A 20781-nucleotide genomic window follows, 5' to 3' on the forward strand; every position below is an offset into this window, starting at 1 on the left:
CAAAACTATAGGCATTAGGCCACTAAGTGAGGTATCCTTAATTCTCTGTAATAGCTCTACCCAATAATAGCTTTACAGGAGATGACAGCTTTCCACCATGTGCTTGCAGTTTTCAGACTGGCTGGTATGTTTCTTTGGTGTGTGTGTGTGTGTGTGTGTGTTTGTGTGTGTTGTGCACCATGACACATGGGAAAGTTGGAGAACAACTTGTGTGAGTCAGTTCTGTTCTTCTGCTATGTGGGTCCAAGGGATCAAACTTGAGTTGTCAGCCTTGATGGCAAGGGCCTTTACCCACTGGCCATGTCTTTTCTTTTTCTGAGATGAAGTCCCATACCAGACAGAGCCCAGGCTGGACTGGAAATGGTTGTGTGGTCCAAACTGGTCTGGAATTTGTTCTAGTTCTTGTGCTTCAACCTATTGAATTTAGGCCAGACTGTTGTGACATTTTACTTCGGGGACTTGAGTATGTATGTGTACTGAGGTATCCTGAAACCAGTCCTCATAGGTGCAGAAGTGTGACTCCATGGAGCAATGGAAAGTTTATGGTAAAAAATAATTGTGATGCTCATGAAGAAGTGCCAAGAGTTAAAAAGTGAGAGCTCGGTTATACAGCAGCCACAGAATTCATGCCGGACTCAAGAGGCGCCCGAGGGAGGCCACAGCAGCCACCCTGCACATACTGCCTACCCGTTCTCCTGCACACTAGTGCAGCCTCCGCTCCCCAGCCCCTGGCTGTAGGCTTTATTGGCTGGTCTTGTTAGAACTTTCTGGTGGCTTGGATTAAAACAGTGAAATGTAAGAAGGGTGCTGGAGAGCCATTAATAGGATCTGCAGCTGTCAATCTCAGAGGGGAGCCGGGGCCAAAGCTCAGAGCCAGCCCTGCTCCTCTCTCCTTTCCAGCCTTCTCTGAGACAGCCGCACTGCCCTTTTGAGCATCCCCCTCAGATTTCACATTTTTGCTTAGTGCCTTCCCTGAGGGTGACCTAGGACAATGGACTCAAGCCGGGAAAGGACTTAGAAAAGTTGTGGCCCCTGTTCCCTGCACTGTGTTCTGAGTCTCAGTGCTGCACTGGCCTCTGCGCTGGGCTTCAGATCTACTTCATGCCTGGTGATCCTTGTTTGAGTTACCAGTAAGCCAGGGTTGCAGCATCCTGGTGGAAAAGCCCCGAGCTCCCAGCACGGAGAGTCAGCTGTCTGCAGCCTCAGTGCCTGACAGCCTTTCTCTGCCGCGGGAGGGGTGGGCATGGAGGTCACAGCTAGTGCAGTGAGCGCGTCCCTTCAGGGCAGAGCTTTGCCTGGCTCCAGATATGGACGCTGCTTATTTCACAGCTAGTTTAGAGACAGATCATCTTGTTTTTGTTTTAAGTGAAGCCAGGCGTATCTTTCAGGGGAACGCAGGTGCCACAAAGGGTTATGACTGCCTCCTGGGGTACCAGGGCTGCCTGCAGGAATAGGAAGGACCGGCAGGTTGCAAGGGACTGAAAGACACGGTCACAGCACCTGCACACCCAGCCTTTGTAAGAGAGGCAAAGCTGCTTGGGAATATGGAGCACAGAGAGACATACCGTTTAGCATCAGGTTAGCCCAGCCAGACTGTTCCCTTTGTCCACCGAAGTCTTTCTGCATACTTCCTGCCTTGTGTGGGAGAGCTCTCTTTTGGTCTTCATAATTCCAGATGTGGATGATAAATTCTTTTGATGGAGGAACCTCATGAATACTCATCATAGATGAGCCTGAGGTATAGAGGTGCCCACCAGCTGTTTCATGAACCACAGACTTCACCTGTTCGGTGGGAAGGCAGCTTGCAAGAGTCAGCTCTCCCTTTCCACTGTGTGGGTCCTGGGCTTGAACTCAGATGTTGAGGTTTGGCAGCAAGTGCCTTTACTCTCTGAGCCATCTGGCCAGCCCATTATACAGTTCGCCTACTTGTGCACTTGCATTTACTTGCTTATCCTAGTGCGCCTGTCCGACAGCGGCTTACTGAAGCCTGAAGGATATTTTAAGACGTGGGGCATTGGGTTCTGACTGTCTTCCCTCCCTTCTCCTCCGGAGCTGTGTGTAGGAAAGAAGTCATTTCTGTCTGGCTGCTTGTGTGCTCCCTGCCTCCCCCAGTGCTCCAGGGCGTTTGCAGGGTGATCTCAAGGGTTTCTATCGCTTTAATGACTGCCGGGAAAGGTTGATAAAAATGTGTACTAGGCTTCTTGCCTTTACCTCTGCAGCTCTGGCTACAGCGTCACAGAAAGAGCTGGACTTTGGAGCCTTTCTCAGATATGGGAGCAGGTGACAAAGCTGACGCTAAAACAGGGGACTGTCCAACGCCCCTCTGCCCTTCAAAGTTGTGTGGTCCCCAGGCTGTGTGTGGATGTTGCTAAGGGCAGCTGTGTGGCTCAGCAGGAATCAAAAACTTATTTAAAGCGTTACGAGATCTGTGTGTTTGTGTGTGTGTGTGTGTGTGTGTGTGTGAGTGAGTGAGTGAGTGTGCTTATTTTTCTCTAACATAAACTTTGTAGATGATAATATTATCTTGTGATGTCAAAAGGCTGTTATTGCTTGGCCCCAGGACCTCAGGTGCAACAATTATGAAAATCAAGTCAGTGTGCAATCATAATAGGAGGGGGGATGTGAAGTTGATCTAGAGCTACTTGGTTGCCAGGAAAAGGCACTGAGGACTGCAGAGACAGGTGACTTTTATTTCAAATGCTGTAAGCACAAAACCAAACAAAAGAGAGGATTTCCTGTCCTCACTGCCACTGGCATAGAAAGGGAAGACTTAGAAACCAACCTTGAATGAACCAGGCCCCCGGGCTAAGAACAGTGTAAGTGAAGTTTGCCTGCTGTCTTTCTGTGCTTAGGTTGAGCCCCGTAAATAATAGAAGAGTTTGAGATAACTCCAGGGTGGGAAAGTTTCCACACTGCATTGATCTGAAAGTGGTCTGGAGGATGTTCCACTAGGATTCTTGAGAATTCCTTCTCTCTCCTCCTTCACCTCCTCCTCCTCTTCCTCCTCCTGATCTTCCTTCTCCTCCATCTCCTCCTGCACTTCTTTCTCTACCAGCCTCCTCCTCATCATCATCCACCTCCTCCTATTCCTCCATTTTTAATAGTCAAGTCTCCGTTATTGTTGGAGCAACTGGTTGTGTCTAGTCTTGTGTTGTTGGGGTTGTTGTTGCTGAATGGCTGGGTGGATCTCTGACAAGCAGGAAAGGGTGTGAGAGACGGAGTGAGGGGAATCAGGCCCCCTAGGCTGCGTGCTTTGCACTCAGTTCCACATAGCTCCCTCTCCCCCGGGAAGAGCTCATACCTCTCGGCCAGCATTTATGGAACATATGAAGTAGTTGGGCACAGTCAGCCCTGAGCCTGCCCGCCTCCAGGCTCCTGAGCTGAGTCTGGCTCTTTGCTGTAAGGCAGGAAAGAGAAACCAGGGGTCCTGGTCTTAGGGTAGCCTGGTGTCTGAGCCAGAGGCTGCGGCTCTTCTCTGTGGTCTGTAGTGAGACCTTCAATTTATGTCTCTCCTTTATTCACCATGTCATAGAGCTGGACATGGTATCGGAGCCTGTAGTCTCAGTCGCTCAGTAGGCTGGGGAGATAGGTGTGCCCTGTGATTAATCATTAATTATCAACCAACCAGTAGTAAATAAATTCACTTCTGCTTTTCTCAGTTTAGTGCTGGCCCTACTGTCCTGTTGCCCTTGCGCTTTCCTGTGGCCATGGTTGTATGAGACAGTGCTCTGCACTGCAGTATTTAGAGGAAGGGAAGGAGGGTCTGGGCATAAGTCCCCAGTCAGGGCCCCCTCCCTCCCCGACTAATGGTCCTGTATCTTAATTCTGATGACGGAATAATTAAGGAAGATGGATTCTGGAGCTCAAATACAGAGAAGACCTTTATTGTTTTTCCTCGACTTGTATTGTGAAAACATTGAAATATGCTCAAAGTACAGAGAATGTCATAATCTGCACATAGCTACCACCCGCCATGATTACAGTTACTTGTTCTTGGAGTGTTCCCTAGTGCAGGGCTCCACTCTGTTCAGGTGGACATGACCTTGGGCTGAGAGTGCTCTCGGGTGAGGATTCCCTCTTTACCTTGCAATTAGAACCCGGCCGTGTTCCTTTCCACCCTGGTGGCCGCTCCTGGGGAGTTGAATTTATGTGTTTCAGATTTAAAATGTTAAGGGCTTGGGAGATAGCTCAGGGGGGGAGCATGAGGCCTGAAATTGGCACCTTGGACCCACATAAAGAAACTCTGGATGTAGTGTCACACACTTGTGATCTCAGTGCTGGGTAGTGGGAGACAGGTGGGTCGCTGTGGCTCATTGTCCAGCCAGCCTAACCTACTTGATTAACTTCAGAGGAAGTGTGTCGTGCACATGAGTATAAGAATGGTATATACAGAAACAGAGTGAGACTTTAGGTGTCTTTTCTATCATAGTCTTTTGGTTTTTTTGGTTTTTTGGATTTGGTTTTTTCGAGACAGGGTTTCTCTATGTAGCCCTGGCTGTCCTGGAACTCACTCTGTAGACCAGGCTGGCCTCGAACTCAGAAATCCGCCTGTCTCTGCCTCCCAGAGTGCTGGGATTAAAGGCCTGCGCCACCACTGCCCAGCCTCATAGTCTTCTTATGGTCTTAATTCTCAATTTATATATGCTTGTAAAAATGTCATAGAACAGACACATATGATGTCCAAGCTGAAAAGCTGGTTTCTCTGAGTGCACCCGCTGCGCACAACCCATGCATTGAAGGTTTGCTTTTGAAAACAGAGTCACTGCATCTCTAGTGCTCTGCAGCTTTATCCGTGACACAGGCTCATTTCCGTGTTAAATAGCTGCCAGTCTACAATGTTTCTTTTAGTAGCTGTATCCTACTTTTGATAGCGAGACACTATTAATTGTTCTGTTAGACATATACATGTGTATATATATTTATTTAATTAAAATTTTATTTTTTTGCGTGTACATACACTCACGCATGCATATATGTGTAGTATGGTCAGAGGACGCTTGTGCAAGTCATATTTTCCTCTTATCACCATGTGTGCCCCAGGGATGGAACTCAGGTTGCCAGCCGCGGCACGCAACTTTACCCATTGAGCTATCTCTCTGGGGCTTGTTCTGTTATCTTTTAATTAACCCCTTCCCTTAAAATGATTCAAAGATTATTGTCTGTATTTCAAGGGCAGAGTACATTTGTCAAGACTATAATAAAAAACCATAAGGTACTTAGTACAGCACTGCTAATCACCTGCTGGCTTTATTGGTTGCTTCAGTATTTTTGTTGATAAGCGTCATCTTTTGTCTTCAATTTGCTCTGGAATACCGGGTCAATAACTCACGATGATGATGATGACCAGGTCAATAACTCATGATGATGGTGGTGGTGGTGGTGGTGGTCTTAACTGCTTTTCTGAAATTCACTATTATAAAAAATTACTCTTTTATATAAAATACAGCTCATTTTTGCATATTCACAGTTCTATAACCAATCTCACGATTTAATTAAAAATAACTAGATTTATTTATTTGTGTGTGTGTGCACGTGCGTGTGTGCATGTGTGTTCGTGCACGTAGACACATGCCACAGCCTGCATATGGAGGTAGAGGTCAACTTGCAGGAATCCAGTCTTTGCTTCTACTCTGTGAGTCCTGGGGAATTGAACTCAGGTCATCAGGCGTAGCTACAAGTCCCAGTCCTCGCCCAGCCATCTACTGGGCTCCCATCGTTACCTAAGTGTAAAGCCTTTGTCCTCTGAGGAGGACCCTGTTAGTCAGCAGCAGCCATGCCCCATCTTAATACCTGGCAGTGGCACCCGTTAGCCACCTTCCATCCCCAAGTATTCTTCTGTCGCTCTCCCAGCTATGTCACAGTCGCCATGTGGCACATGTCCTCTGTGCCCGGCTCATCTCCCTGAGAGGTACTATTTTCAAGGGGTCTTACTCTTATTGTGCTGTGAATTTAGTATCTTTAATTCCATTGTTCTCAAATACTCCATTGTAGAGATGTGTAGTTTTGTTTATCTGGTCATCAGTTGTTGGATGTTGGATGTGGGTTGATAAGTGTGAATAGCTAGTTGTTTTGAGTATTTGTGTATTGTGTAGATGCTTTTCTGTTCTCTTGTTTTCTTAGGAGTAGAATGTCTGGGACAGAATTTCTCATGGTTCTCACTGAATTATGAGGCTGCGTCCTGTTGTAGTCCGACAGCGTACGGGTTCTGTTTTTCCATGTCCTTGCCTCCAACGTTCTTGCCCCTGCGTTCTGTTAACCAGATTTCTGAAGACTGAACATTCTGCTTCTTTGTCTTGTTCTGTGTGGGTTGTCTTTCTCCCAGGTATACCTAGCCCACCTCCACCTCAGCGGCCCGGATCTCACAGCTCTGAGCTTAGATAAGGCGTGCCTTCCGGGGGCTGCTGGCTGGGCTGCCAGTGCTGCTGGCCAGTGGGCTAAGTTTGCGTAAAACCTCCTTAGGGTGCACAGGCCAAATTATGAGCTTCAGTTTATAAAGCCTTTTTTTCTCTCTGTCTCTCTGTCTCTCTCTCTCCGTCTCTCTCTCTCTCTCTCTCTCTCTCTCTCTGTGTGTGTGTGTGTGTGTGTGTGTGTGTGTGTGTGCAGTCACATGCCATAGCATCTCTTCTCTTTGTTTGAGTCTCACCTGAGAACTCCAGATTGGTTAGCTCTTTAGACTCTGGGCAGTCTCCTGTCTCTGCCTTCTATCTGGCTGTAGGAATCATACTGTGTCTAGATTTACATGGATTCTAGGGTCCTGAACTCTGGTCCTTATGCTCGCATAGCAAGTATCTTACCCTCTGAGCCATCTCCCTGAACACCATAGTTTTGCAACAGTGTGAGCATAAACCCAAGGGACTCTCAGACGTGTGTGTCACCATAGGACCCTTTCCTCCTGGTCGGAAGTGCTGTCCACGTGACACTGCCTTACCAGCTACATTAGTGGGGTCACTCAACTAGCACACTGGGTTGTATACTTATTTTTAATGTCGGTTTTGAAGTTACTCTATCTTGCATATATTCTCTAATTGTATTGAGTCATTACATAGCAATGGATTGTATGTTTCATGAGTACACATATTAGGAATTCTAATACAGATGTACGATCAGAAGTGTTGGAGGCTGCTGATTTGAATTGTCAACCATGTTAAGACCCAGGGCCAGCACTGACAGTTGAGTGTAGACTGCAGAGTGGGGCACATAGGAGAGCTCTGGCCACAGTGCTCATAGAGCCCTGAAGACCACTTGCGGTTCCTAGTCAAGGGACCAGTTGAGGTGCAGAGCCTGCTCTCTGGAGTGCCACAGCTGATGAGGAGCAGGCCTACACCACTGCACAGGACACAGGTGACAGGGCCAGCCCTCCCATACTCATAGGGTCTGGTTTACCTGCAACTTCTGCAATGTGTATCTGCTTTCCTGAATACTACAGCTAGCAGTCCTGCTGTCAAGACCCCAGGGTAAAGGGTGGGGCCAGTTCTGTACAACTCTTAGACATCGAGCTGTCCCCAGGGGCAGCCCAGACTAGGGATGTCTGCCTGGCCTTTGGTGGCAACAGACTCCTGCTGCTTCAGGGCCACAGAGCCAGACATGGCCCTATGTGACAGCACAGTCCAGGAGCCCACCATGGCCGCAGCTGGGGTCACCAGCAGTTCCCGTCAGGCTGTTCCTCCTTCCTTGCTACCCTGGTGTCTCCAGTTCTGCCTCTTCATTGCTCCCACATCCTCCTTCTTTTTCTCTTCCATTTCCCCACCACTTACCTGCTCACATTATTGGCACCAGGGGTCTCTGAGTGTCCGGGTCATCTCAGAGGTGGTCTCAGGAGTGCTGTGCCCTGCTTGTGCATTATGGCACTGGGCAGGGCTCAGGTAGGTCATGGTCCCTGCCCCCAACCCCCCCCCCCCCCACCTGTGTGGCACCCAGTTGGCGGTCTTCCCAGCTAGCTCCCTGTCCAGGTCCATGGCCCAGGCTGGTCCTCATCTGGGCTTGCTCTTTGCCCCACGGGAGGGTCGTCTGACTTGGGCTCAGGCCCTCAGTCCTTGGAGGGCTTCTTTTAGTCTCTGCCTTGCTCTTGGTCCTGGGAGCCATTGGGCCTGTGTGGCACCAGACTGGTGGTTGTTTCAGGCTAACTCTTTTCAAGGACTGTTAAGCCACTAATCATTCACATATTCAAAGGTCAGAACACTGAGCATAGAGATAGCCTTTCTCCTTTCTGCCACCTGCTAATGCACCTGTGACACAGCAGCAACACCCGCAGTGCTTCTAGGGCCAGAGATGGAATTATATTTTAATGAACAAAGAAGTATGAACAGGGGTACGTAAGTCAGAAAGTGCTCATTCATATTTATATTTACCTTGACTTTGAATCCAAGGGAAAGATGCTTTTTCCAAGGGAGCAAGGGAGGCCATTCACTCACTCAGCAGACAGTTCTAGGCAGTGAGTGACTGGGCGGACGGCTCTGTCTCCACGGAGCTTGCGTTCCATTTGTGAGAAAGATCAATCTGTAAGCCTCCTGAATACAATTTGCAGAATTTGGGAAAATTGGAAAAACCAATTACAAATTGGTAAAACTTGAGTTTTACCAAGAGAGCAGTGCCCAACGGGAGACTTTTGAACCGTGTGAGTGGGCGTGGGGTTGTGGACCCCATGACCCCAAGCTCTGCACTGCCTCTCAGCACTTGGTCTGTACAGGGGTATTTCCCTTCCCCCACAGCTCCAGTCCCTGCTTCATTGGGCCTGCTGCCTTCCTCAGCAGTCAGAGTCCTCCCATGGTCTCATCACCAGAAAAGTCAGAGAATCTTTTAAGCCTAGTATTAGTTTTTGCCTTAAAAAAGAAGTTTTATTGAGATGCTCAAAATTTTTCATGTACAGTTCAGTTGTTTGATTTGTATAACTGTCACCACTGCCCTGTTTTAGGACATTCTCCTTACCCCGGAAGACCCCTCATGGCCGTCTGTGGCCATCCTCAGTGGGAACCTCGGCCTTAGGAAGGCATGCGTGTCTTTCTGTGAGCTTGCCTTCCCTGGGCCTTTCTTGTGAGCAAATTGTCCAGTCTGCAGTCTTTGGTGTCTTGGCGTTTTACTGAGCCTTCTATTTCCTCAGTGCATCTGAGGAGAAGTGCATCACAGCTCTCTCCTTTGCTGTTGAACAGCATTTCATCGTGTGCATATACAGGCTTCATTTGGTCACTTCTGTCAGCTTCCTCGAGCAGATGACCAATGTTATCTTCCGGCCTTCCGGCTTAGTGTGATGACTGTAGCTCTTAAGCACTGTCCAGGTTTCGTGGCTGCCCTGCGCTCCTTCTATAGCCCTAGCCCCTAGATGTAGCTAGCGATTCCTGCATTGGACTAGCTCCCACAGAATGCTCACTGATACAACCCCATCTCTCTTGCTCATTGAAGTTTGTAGCCAGCAGTGCAGCAGGGTAGCCGAGTCTTGGGCGGCCACTAAGAGTTACACTTAGTGATATGAAAACTTTTGGTTCCCATTACACCACCTGCATCTCTCCCCATATGTGTGCATGCACGCATGTATATGTATGTGTGTCTATGAGCCTAAGCACAGACAAGTATGGCAGCTAGGTAGGTATCGTCTCTCAGAAGCTGTCCTTCCTGTCTGCCTTGCTGCCCCCATACTCTTTTTTTGAGACAGGGTCTCTCACTGATGCCCACCTTTCACCGATGAAGCTGGCTGGCCGGCCAGGGAGCCCCAGCCATCTGCTTGTCTCTGTCTCCCCAGCACTGGGTATACAAGCCTGTGCCACCAAACCCTAGCCAGTGGGTGCTGATGCACAAAGGAAGATTGTCATACTTGTGCGACAAGCACTGGAGCTGTGTCCCTAGCCCTCCCTATGTGCAGCCAGTGATCACTCTATTAGACTAGATCACCACAGAATACTTCTGATTATTAATACACTGTATGAGGCAGGTCTGAGTTACAAACACTACTTCCTGACTCTGCCTGACACTGATGTCACCTGACCTCTATCTAGCCTTTTGTGGCTAGAGTTGTCTCCTGGGAAAGGAAGTGGGTTGATGGTGCAATGCCCTAAGTCTCTTTCTAGTAGTTACGTCTCTGGGTAGGAGCAGCAACTGGGAATAAACTGTCCCATAACTGTCTCCAGATAAGGATTAAAAAAGGGCCAGCCCAGTGGTGCTAGCATTACCTTGGATGTCCAGAGACTCCCTAGGTGACTGCTCTGAAGGACAGCTCTGTGAGACTTGTCCTCCCATTGTGCGTGTGTGGACCAACTCCCAAAGTTACATTTTTCCTCTTGGCTTTGCCTTGGGATTGGACATGAGCACATTTGAAGTGCTAACTGCACGTACCCGATGCCCGCCGACAGCACTGCACTCTGACAGGATCAGTGTGGAATGAGTGTCTTTAGCCCTGCAGATGTCCGGATAAGCATTGGTGCTAAGAACTAGCAGCACACAGGTGGACCTGTCTGTCCACCTGCTGGTGTGGGTGTGGACGCCTGGCTCAGTATCCTGAAAGTAAGGATGCCAGGCAGCCGCTGGGAATGGCCTGTAGATCTCCTGGCTGGGGAAGCCTGGCGCAGCACTCCAGCGAACCGCATGTGTGGGCGGGCTGGCAGGTGTGCTAACAGGGTGGTCAACAGGATTGCCAGCTGTCACTGGACGGCGAGGTTTTAGGCAGTCTTTCTTTTCTCTTTGCACTTCATGTCCCTTTTTCTTCCTTATTTTATTCATCTGAGTGTGTGTGTGTTTCTGTGTGTATGTGTGTGTTTCCGTGTGCGCATGTGCACATACATGCATGCACATACTTAAGTTCATGTGGAGGCCAGAGGTAATTTTCCACTTTTATTTTTTATTATTTATTTGTTTATTCATTTATTCATTTGTTTGTTTGTATTTATTTTGTTATTTTTTGAGATGGGGTGTCCCTGTGTAGCCCTGACTCTTATGGAACTTGCTGTGTAGACCAAGGTAGTCTCCAACTCACTGGATCTGCCTGCCTCTGCTAGGATTAAAGGTGTGCCCACGCCCAGCTCACCTTTCTGTGTTGACACAATGCTTCACGGACAGTGGGGCTCGCTAGGCTGCCTAGCTGCTCAGTAAGCCATGGGTGTCCTCCTGTCTGTAGTCTTCCTCAGTGAGAGGATTACAGATGCTACCATACCTGGGCTGTTCTGTGGGTTCTAGGGATGCACTTCAGGCACTTTCCCAACTAAGCCCTCTGTCCAGCCCTGACCCATGCTTTCCTGATGGGGGGTGGGGGGCAGGTACTTGTGGGTACCTACTGTGTGCCAAGCAATTAATAAAGCTTCCGAGCCCTCCTGTGTGCTCTGTGGAGCGGATAGATTGTTGTAAGGTGGTTCCTGGAGATGGATAGCTGACAATGGATGGTGGCGTGTACTGTCCCCTGTCCCCAAGAGGGCACACAGGCATTATCAGGGCACCAGAGAGAGAGAGTCAGCTGACTCTGCAGGTTCTTTGGTGTTCCCTGGGAGGTGTTATGACTTGTCCGAGGTCTGGAGCTGCCTGGAGAGAGGGGAACAGGCCTGAAGGCCGGGTCTGGAATGATGTGGTGGTGGCGCAGCACTTGGTGTAGTCAGAAGGCTTGTGAACACCGTGGCTGTGCTGAGCGTCTGTGTAGATTTGGGCTGCGGTGCTTCTCCCACAGGGCCTGGGGATTGAGATAGCTTGTCCAGTGTGGTCCAGCTCTTCAGTCTGGTCCTGTGAAGTTTGTGTTTATGTGGCCACGATTTTCTCCTGTCCCAGGATCATGCAGCTGTTTTTGAAGCTGTACTGATTATGCCTGGTGTGTTACGGGAGGCATTCTCTTTTTAGCTCCTGTAGATACTGGAGTGACCCAAGGGCGTCTGTGTAAAAATAGCACTGTTGCCACTGCTCTAGTGCTCGCTGTCAGGATCTGCTTCCTCTCCTGGCTGTTGATGGACTTCTCGTCTGTTATCAGTTGGCATGTGAACTAGTGACACCGCTGTGTAGATCCTTCCGCTTTGTAGCCAGTAGAAGGGAGCCCACACCTTGTGCTGGACCTTGTTGTTTGTGTCTCTGCACAGATTCACCAGGCTGGGAAGCCCCGGCTGAAGTGGAAGCCAGGGGTGGAGCTGCGCCCGGTGCTCCCAGCACTGTCTCTTGGCATACCCAGATTGTCAGGGTCACTCTCCTGCTTTGGGACCATTTCTAAGTAGTAAGGGTTATAGCTCACTATGTCTCCCCGCAGGCCTGCCCACCGGTGTGACTGCCAAGTGATTCACGGAGGGCAGCATGGAGGCGGAGGCCAAATGGACGGCTCTCATTTCTGAGTGGGATTAAGTGTGATAGTTTCTTGTGCTGTTCAGAATAGCACACAGTTTAAATTCATTAAGTTGTTTACTTCAGGAATTTTCATGTGTTACTTTGGGACTGTTGTTTGCTGCAACTGTAGAAAGCACAGTTGTGGATAGGAAGGGTAGAGGCCGGGAGTGGGAAGACCTTGCGTGTGTGAGCTTTACCCTGCTTGCTGTAGAATCGCAGCCACAGCCATGAGTACACAGAGCCCTGGCCCTGCGTTCTGCAGTGTTCACACCCAGAGCAGAACTGCTGCATTGTACAGTTCAACTCTATTTAATTTTCTGAAAACATTTCACACACTGGCTCTCACTTTGCACTCCCAACTGTAGTATGCAGTTCCTATTTCTTTGTGCTGTCACTTCCTGCCTCGCTCGCCCGCTCTTCCGACTCTCCCTCCCTCCCCTTTCCTTTGTAGTAGCCCTGAGTGTCAGCTGTTGCTGTTTACCACGCCCTCCGTGGAGCATCTGTGCTCTGCACCTGCGCCTCGGTTCTCTAACCCTTCGCCTGCTGTGCTGCTCTGGGACCTTTCCCTGACTTCCCTCCTGTGTAACGTCTCTTGCTCTGTGTACCTTGGACTTTCAGTGGAGCCCGTTCTTTGGCTCTTAATTTGGTTTATTATTGGGTTCTTTCAACAACAACAACAACAACAAACAATCTTTGGAATGTCATTTTCCTTTTCCCAGGCAAATTAAGAAGCTATAAAAACCTTGTTTTCACTGTGCCAGTTTCTCACATCTCCTTGGCTTTGACCACAGCCGTGGAGCACCGGGCAGGTGTTTGAGTTTCCCTCATGTTTCCCTTGGGGTTACTCACAGCTTGCTGGCTGTAGGGAGACTGGCACGGAGGTGGAGTGGGCATCACATTATTCTAAGCTTACATCACTGGCATGACTCAGCATTGTTTAAGCTGACCTTGGTCCCGCTGATGTAATGGTTTGTCAGGTTTCTGTACTGTAAAACTTAAATCCCGTCGTTCAAAAGTAAGACCAGTTCTTTGTTTGTTTTAAAGAAAATGCTCATGAATAGAACTCTTTTAAAAGTTGAGAGGAAAAAAGGGCCCGGGGTGTGTGTGGCACATGCCTCTAATTTCAGCAGTTGGGAACTACAAGTTGGAGGCCAGCATGGGCCACATTCTAAGTGGCAGGCCAGTCCAGGGCCACATGGGCTGCGCCTCAAAAGAACTACACATTTCCAAGTATCTAATTTTTCCCAGTGCTTGTTTGGTGTTTGAACTGGTTAGATTTACTTGTAAACCGAATGAAAACTCAATCCGGAACCCTTTAAAAGTTACATTAGTATCACAAAATTCTGCCAAAGGGAGCTTTTTGTTGAGATTATCACTAGAAGTTCATCTTGGGGAGCGGTGAGCAGGCTGCTCTTGTAGTAATTATGTCCGGCCGCCCTCTAGCAAGCAGTAGAGGAACTGCGAGGACAGCGACCGTACACGACCAGCTATTCCCATGTCTTTGAATGCTTAAGCATGGAAGAGAGGTGGTTGTTCCAAAAATTGCACCAAGGTAAAGCAAAGCTTTAACCGATGCAGGTGTGTTGTTAGGCGTTAGCAGTACTGCCCTCACTACGCGTTCATTGGACAGTAGCGCAACCCCAAGAAAAGGATGGTTGCCAGCAACCATGCGCGCCCGGCAGCCAGAAAGCTCTAAGTCCCGGTTTGGTTGCGGTGACCGCCTCAGGAGGCCTGCCCCAACCCGCCCGGTGTACTGTGTTTTCTATGACTGCTGCTACCCACGTGAATACCCTCTGTGTTTTCCCGAAACTCCCGAGGGGCTTCCTGAAGCCCGCTTGTCTTTACCCAGAAGGCCGCGCGCCACAAGTCTGAAAATTTGCATACACGCCTCTCTGGGCGGGGCCGGAGGGAGGCTTAGAGTCGACTTTTTTGGGGGGGTGGGACGTTGCGACCTAGTTAATTTGCATACGCAACTCAAGGATGGGGCGGGGCCGCAGTGGGCCAAACGTAGTGGGCTCCTCTGGGTCGTGCAGCGGCAGTGGAGTTCCGCCTCGGCGAGTTTTTCTTCCAAACGGTAGCTGGTTTTTCCGTGCCGAGCATCCTTTCCCTTCCAGCCAGCTCAGCCTTCCCAGACGCTCGGCGCCTGCGGGGACCAGCTATGCCAGCGCCACCCCACTGCACCGCTGACGCTGTGCTTCTTTGCGTTGCAGGTTGTTCTCTTGGGCATGGACATCCTGTCAGCGCTGGTGACTAGGCTGCAGGACCGGTTCAAGGCGCAAATCGGCACAGGTGAGCCTTGGCCAGCAGACTCTCAGCCTTCCCTCCCACCCTGGACTCCATCGTGGCCTCACTGCCCCTAAACGGGTACTTTACCCTCTAATCCCTAATTACTCCATCCTGCTGTGACTTTTGAATATACAATATTACCAGTTGAGGATTTTATGCCAGCTTAGTCATCAACTTGATGCCAGTCAGTATGTACTGCCCCCACCACCTCCTTGGAGAGGCAGTTTTCTTTGAAAAGTGCTACAAAAAAAGGAGCCAGTTGGATTTTCCCACGGTTTCGATGTCACTAAATCAGTGTGTTTCATGGTGGCAACGTAAACATTAAGCAGTTCTGTTTATAAACCGTCTCAGTAGAGAATCTCTCCATTCCCTTTTGTCCATTCCCTTTTGTCCATTCCCTTTTGTGAGAGGATAGAACCTATGCCCTCTGTGTGCTAGCAAGCACTAACCACTAAGCCACAGTGACAGCTGGAATGCCCAGGAGTGTTCGTTACCAGTGACTCTCCCTTTTCTTTTTCTGTAGTTTTGTGGCCAGTGTGCTCGCTGAGAAAGATGGTGGGATCCTAAAACTTACAGTTCGAAATTTGGTGTTTGAATCATTTTCCATTTCCCTCCTACATTGGCTCAAGACTCAGGAATTCTCACCAGAGGCCGAATAGGGTTGGAATAGGCCTGGGTGGGCTGGCCGTGCCTTAGGGTGTGGATGTGGTGTGGGGCTTTGGTGTGCTGTAAGTAAAATGTGCCCAGTGTCTTTGAAGTGTGCTGGCGCTGTGTAATGTTTTATTAGCATATGTCAGTTGCAAGCATGGTATTTGCTACAGTGTAGGTCAGCCATACCCCAGGCCTGCAGTCACCTCTGTTTCCCTCTCACTCTCATTATGGCTGCTTACAAAAGTGTAGTTGAATGATGTTTACAAGGTGAGTCTTTATCCTTAACTCAGCACTGATGAGAGTGTCTCACTCTCCCACCAGCAGGCAACTGCACATAAACCCTCAGGGGACTGTGGGGCTGTGTGAACCCTCCTGCTGTAAGCTCCCTCCCTCCCTCCCTCCCTCCCTCCCTCCCACACTGGGTGCTATCTGGTTTTGGCTGGCCTTGAACAGTATCTGCAAAATATGACTTCAGACTCCTGACTCTCGTTCCCCTGCGACCCGAGTGCAGAGATTATATCCACAGTCCGTACCCAGCCCTGGCTTTGGAATAGCTGTCTTAGTTGGGCAGCAAACTTCAGATGAGCAGCGGGTGACCTCAGATTCCAAGTCTCTTCTCATTTAATCCTTTTCCATTTCGGTTCCCAGTGCTGCCAAGTCTAATAGACAGATTGGGAGATGCTAAAGACTCCGTGAGAGAGCAAGACCAAACCCTGCTGCTAAAGATCATGGATCAAGCTGCTAATCCCCAGGTAGGGCAGGAGAAGTGGGGCTGTCTGCACCAGCTGTGTGTGCACCTCTCGGGGCGTAACTTCTCTTACACTAATGGGTTAGAGATTGTCGTAGAGTTTCTATTGCTTCAGCAAACACTGACCAAAAGGCATACTGGGGGTGGGGGTGGGGGTGGTTCATTCAGTTTATGCTTACACAATGTTGTCCATCATAGAAGGACGTCAGGGCAGGAGCTCACACAGGGCAGGAACCTGGAGGCAGGAGCTGATGCAGAAACCATGGACGGGTGCTTCGTACTGGCTTGCTTTCCATGGCTTGCTCTCTTACAGAAGCCAGGACTACCAGCCCAAGGATGGCACCACCCACAGTGTGCTGGGTCCTTCCCCACTGATCAGTAATTGACAAAATGCCCTACAGCTGGGTCTCATGGGAGGCGTTTCCTCAGTTGAGGTTCCTTCCTCTTTAATGACTCTAGCTTGTGTCAAGTTGATAGAAACCCAGCTAGTACAGAGGTAAACATTCTTATGGCCCACAGTCCCTCCTCATATGAGAGATCCAAATACATAACCAATAGAATGTTTCATTTGCATAAATTAGTGGGTTGGGCTAATCTATTAGGCCCTTTAGCTTATTTACGTGAGTGACACTCCAGTTCTCTGGAAAGAGGCAGCTAGTGGTTTCGGAGTAGCCTGTGGGCCTGGCTAGAGCTGTGGTTCCCATATGATAGCTAAGTGGGCTTGCTAAGATGGATGAACCCCACCCCGTCTTTCAGGGTCCCACTGACCATTGTTAGGGTTGCAGCTGGGGTTTCCCCGGGGAGATGAGACTTACTGGAGTGAGCCTCAGTGAGGAGAGGTTTCCAGACAGAAAGCAGTGTGTGTACCACTGTGCTTTAGGCAGAACTATTCTCAGTCATAAAGTGGGGTGGTCATACCTCCTCAGGACTGCCGGGAGAGCCCAGTGGTGTCACACAAGTGCACATGCTTCTCACACTGTAACTGGGTGTGTTTAATAAAGTAGCACCTTGTCTCATGTGTGATTCAGTGTGATTCTGAGAGGACCCTGGGGGGCGGGGATGCGGCCAGAGCTCTTGTTTTGATGACTGCTGTTTTCCTGTGAGGAGCTGCAGATCCTTTACCCCTCTCACCTGTTCCGTGTCACCTACAGTACGTGTGGGACAGGATGCTCGGGGGCTTCAAACACAAGAACTTCCGCACCAGAGAGGGCATCTGCCTCTGCCTCATCGCCACACTCAACGCGTAAGTCTGCAGCAAACCTGCAAACTGCTTGGCTAGAGCTCGTCCTCCCTCCTTCCCCCTCTCTCTTTCCCTCCCTTCCTCCTTCCTCCCTCCCTTAAATAAAAGGCAGGGTGTCATGTAGCTTCTATGCTTTTGTGACTTCTCAAGTGGAATCAGACGTGTGAGCCTTTTCAGGCTTGCCATTTAGATTTTCATGTAATTACATTTCCTAGAGGCAGCACAGTGTGCCACTGTATGGAACTCATTTTGTTTCGATGCTGAGTAGACTCCTTCGGTTTAGTATATAGACTGACTATACAGTATAGAATATTTACTACAGATGTAGCCCAGTTTATTTAGCCATTTGTCCATTGAAGAAAATATGGGTGACTTCAAGTTTGGGCCTCCTAGTAGTAAAGTTGCTATGGACATGTAACAAGTTAATGCAGAAGCGTAAATTTTCAGTTCTCTTGAGTAAGAGTACAATAGCAGGGTCGTTTTCTATGGCCATTGTTTGTTTGTTTTTTACGTTTGGGAGTTTTGCCTGCATGCACACCTGTGTGCCTGCCGGTGTGAGCTTGGTTCCCTTGGAGGCCAGAAGAGGGCATTAGACCCCCTGGGACTGTGAGCTGCCATGCGGGTGCTGGGCATTGAGCTGGATCTTCTGGAAGAGCAGCCAGAGCTCTTAACCACTGAGCCATCTCTCCAAAAGAAACTGCTGAAATAATTTCCAGAGTTCCCTGTGCTATTTTATACCATGTATTCACAAAGGCTGTCTGTGACATCAGCATTGGGACAGAGAAAAATGGCTAACAGGCTGGAGTGTTAAGTGCTTAAAGGTGTGTGTTTCTCTTTCAGAGGACCTACCTGACTTTGGTTCCCAGAACCCACATTAGGTGGCTATCAACTTATATACATTTCCCTTTAGGGGACCTGACATCCCCTGTGTGTATACAGACAGACATGCATATAAATAAAAGTGAACCTCAAAGGAAAGTGACGTGCTGACGTACCCAGCAGAGCAGTGTGGAGTCGGATGCCCTGCTACCAGCCATCTTGGCACTGTCATGTCATCAACAGAACTAGCAGAGTGTCTGCAGACCCCTCCAGAGGGGACCCCGAAGGAGTTTGGTTAGGTTCACTGAGTTTGGCAGAGCAGGAAATGCAGAGCTAGGGTCTGAGGCAAGGGCACTGTTAGGCACAGGCCCTGGTGTGGCCGGCAATGCCAGGCCACTGAAGGGCCTGAGCGCTGCGGATGGGCTGTGTGGAGCTTTGGGGCCATCTTGAGAATACTGGAGGGAACGTTGGGGTGGAGGAAGGGCTGGTGTGGGTGTCGGCCGCTTTCATCCTTTGGTCTCACACATGCCTTTCCTTTCCAGCTCTGGGGCCCAGACTCTAACACTAAGCAAGATCGTGCCACATATATGTAACCTACTGGGAGATCCCAACAGCCAGGTGAGTGGGAAGAGCGCCTGCGTCCTGTGAAGGTGCCTTCTGGTTTGTGTGTGTGCGGCAGGTGGGAGGCCCTTCCCTCCGTGGACCGATGGTAAAGGATTTAGCTGACCATTGGCAGCAAATGCACACTCCATAGAGATTCCCATGCACCAGACCATACTTTATAGTCTGTCAATTACTAGCCCCTGGGGAGGTGGCTAAGGGCACTCATTCGCACAGAAGACCAGAGTTTAACCCCCAGCACCGTCATGGCGGCAACACTGTGGGGCACAGACAGATAAATGAGCAAAGCACTCATACTCATAAAATCAAATCTCAATACTAAACACAAACCAAAAGAACACAGAGCGGCCGCAGCAGTTTCCCGGGAGGCCTCCCACCCTCTGGCCTGCCCGTCTCCCCTCTGGCCTGTTCTGTATTTACTTTGTTATTTTTCGTTATAGAAGCCCTGCCTCGTCGGCCTCTGCTCTGTGCTGTGGGGGTAACTGCAGCCTTTTCTCCCCAGAGGCTCAGACCCCAGGTGGAGTTGGGGGGCATTGGCAGGGGCTTGTTAATACTCAGAATTGGAAAGCAGCGGCCTTGCTCCCTTAAGCGATTCAGAGGAGCCTCAGAACTCACCTGTGGCGGGCGCCCCAGGTTTCACTGTGGGAGTTCTCTGTCCAGGGATGGTCAGTTAGCAGGCACACAGCATGCAACACTGAGAACTGGCCTGGACTGGAAAAGTTGTCTGTTCTTACGTAGCACTGCTCCCTGAGTCCGCTTCCCTGCAGAGGTCCAGAGCAGAGGTAATGGATGAGATCTCTCTGGGGTTTTGTCCAGGTTCTCCTTATTTTGGAATAACTTGGGTTAAATATCTCATGAGCAACACAGTCCTACATTCTGGACACGCTGCCTCAGTCGTTTTCATGTTTGATAGTAGAGACAGAGTGAGTATGAGTTTAGGAGACTATATCAACCCTTGAACTACCCGGGCCGCCACATAAGGCCTAGAGTGAGCACGTCCTGGCCTTGCACGGCTGACCCTGGGGACTCTTGGGTCTGAGCCTGCCTCCCTGTTAGGGCCATAGCATGTGTTTCCGGAGTCTCCGTGCGAGTGCTCTGGAGCTGGGTGTCCTCAGCGCTGGCATTACTGGTGAGCCTAGCTTACTAGGAGTCTCCCTAGCCTGGGGTGGACATTGCATTTGCAGAAATCCCATACCTGCAACATGTAGTGGGGTTTTGAGAGTCCCTTAATTGCTGTTTAAATATGTGACAATACTAGACAACCTACGCTGCTAGGTCTTCACAGTATTCCTATGTGTGCACTTACCATACCAAATCTTGGGCGTTCTGGTTAGGTAACATGCATACACCTGCAAAACAACAGTGTCTATCACCCAAAGGCAGGCATTTCTGGGCTGGTTCTCAGTAGTACAACTCTGATTCAACTTAAATATAAACACCATGCCTTTAAGTGGGGTCATATCTAACAGCTCTAAGTAATTATCGTAAAGATCCTATACATTTAAAAAAATGTGCCACGTGTGGTGGCACATTCCCGAAGTCTGAGCACTTGGGAGGCTGACAGGTGGATCTTGGCGGTGAAGGCTGGCTTCTCTACTAGTGGGTTTCGGGCCAGCAAGCACTGTGTAGGCACACGCAATCCTAGAAGTAAAATTAGGGACTGCCGAGAAGGCCCGGCCCTGAGGAACAGGGACACTCTAGAGGACCTGAGTTCAGTTCCTAGTACGCGCACGACCGCTCACAATTCTCCATAACTCTAGGTCTGGGTGATCTGGGGCCCTCCTGGCCTCCATGGATTTCAGGCCGCACACAAAGTGCACATATAAATAAATGCAAGGCAAGTCACATAAATGCACATAACATCTTAAAATTACAAAATAAATAAAAATAAAGGAAGTGACTTTTTTTTTTTAAATAAAATATGAAATTGTGTTAACAGACTGAACTTTAAATTCCTACTTTCTACCCAGAATCTCTAGGCACCTGTACCTTAGGGGCCACCTATGGCACACCCTGTTGTAGTAATTTGAGCCGTAGGCCTTTAATAAGAGAATCCTTATTAATTTTGTACATTTTTACTCATCTCTGTCACTCGTCATGTGAAAAATGAGGCTGCTACTTGAGGGCTGCTTTTAGT

The 20781-nt window shown here is 49.4% G+C and overlaps 1 protein-coding gene and 2 non-coding genes across 3 annotated transcripts in view; 1 reads left to right on the forward strand and 2 right to left on the reverse strand.

Annotated features, from left to right (window-relative positions):
* Positions 1-20781, forward strand: part of Clasp1 (cytoplasmic linker associated protein 1) — a 230916-nt gene that overhangs the window by 61946 nt on the left and 148189 nt on the right. Inside the window, exons 3-6 of the mRNA XM_052201268.1 lie at positions 14490-14568; positions 15865-15968; positions 17116-17207; positions 18566-18641. Of these exons, the coding sequence (XP_052057228.1) occupies positions 14490-14568; positions 15865-15968; positions 17116-17207; positions 18566-18641 (351 nt within the window). The remainder of the gene's footprint in view (positions 1-14489; positions 14569-15864; positions 15969-17115; positions 17208-18565; positions 18642-20781) is intronic.
* On the reverse strand, positions 8136-8267 carry LOC127697955 (small nucleolar RNA SNORA17). Its single transcript, XR_007980621.1, has one exon. It is a non-coding gene; the product is annotated as a small nucleolar RNA SNORA17 (small nucleolar RNA).
* On the reverse strand, positions 13811-13935 carry LOC127697988 (U4atac minor spliceosomal RNA). Its single transcript, XR_007980643.1, has one exon. It is a non-coding gene; the product is annotated as a U4atac minor spliceosomal RNA (small nuclear RNA).

Source organism: Apodemus sylvaticus, chromosome 12, assembly GCF_947179515.1.
Source record: "Apodemus sylvaticus chromosome 12, mApoSyl1.1, whole genome shotgun sequence".
Classification (NCBI taxonomy): Eukaryota; Metazoa; Chordata; class Mammalia; order Rodentia; family Muridae; genus Apodemus; species Apodemus sylvaticus.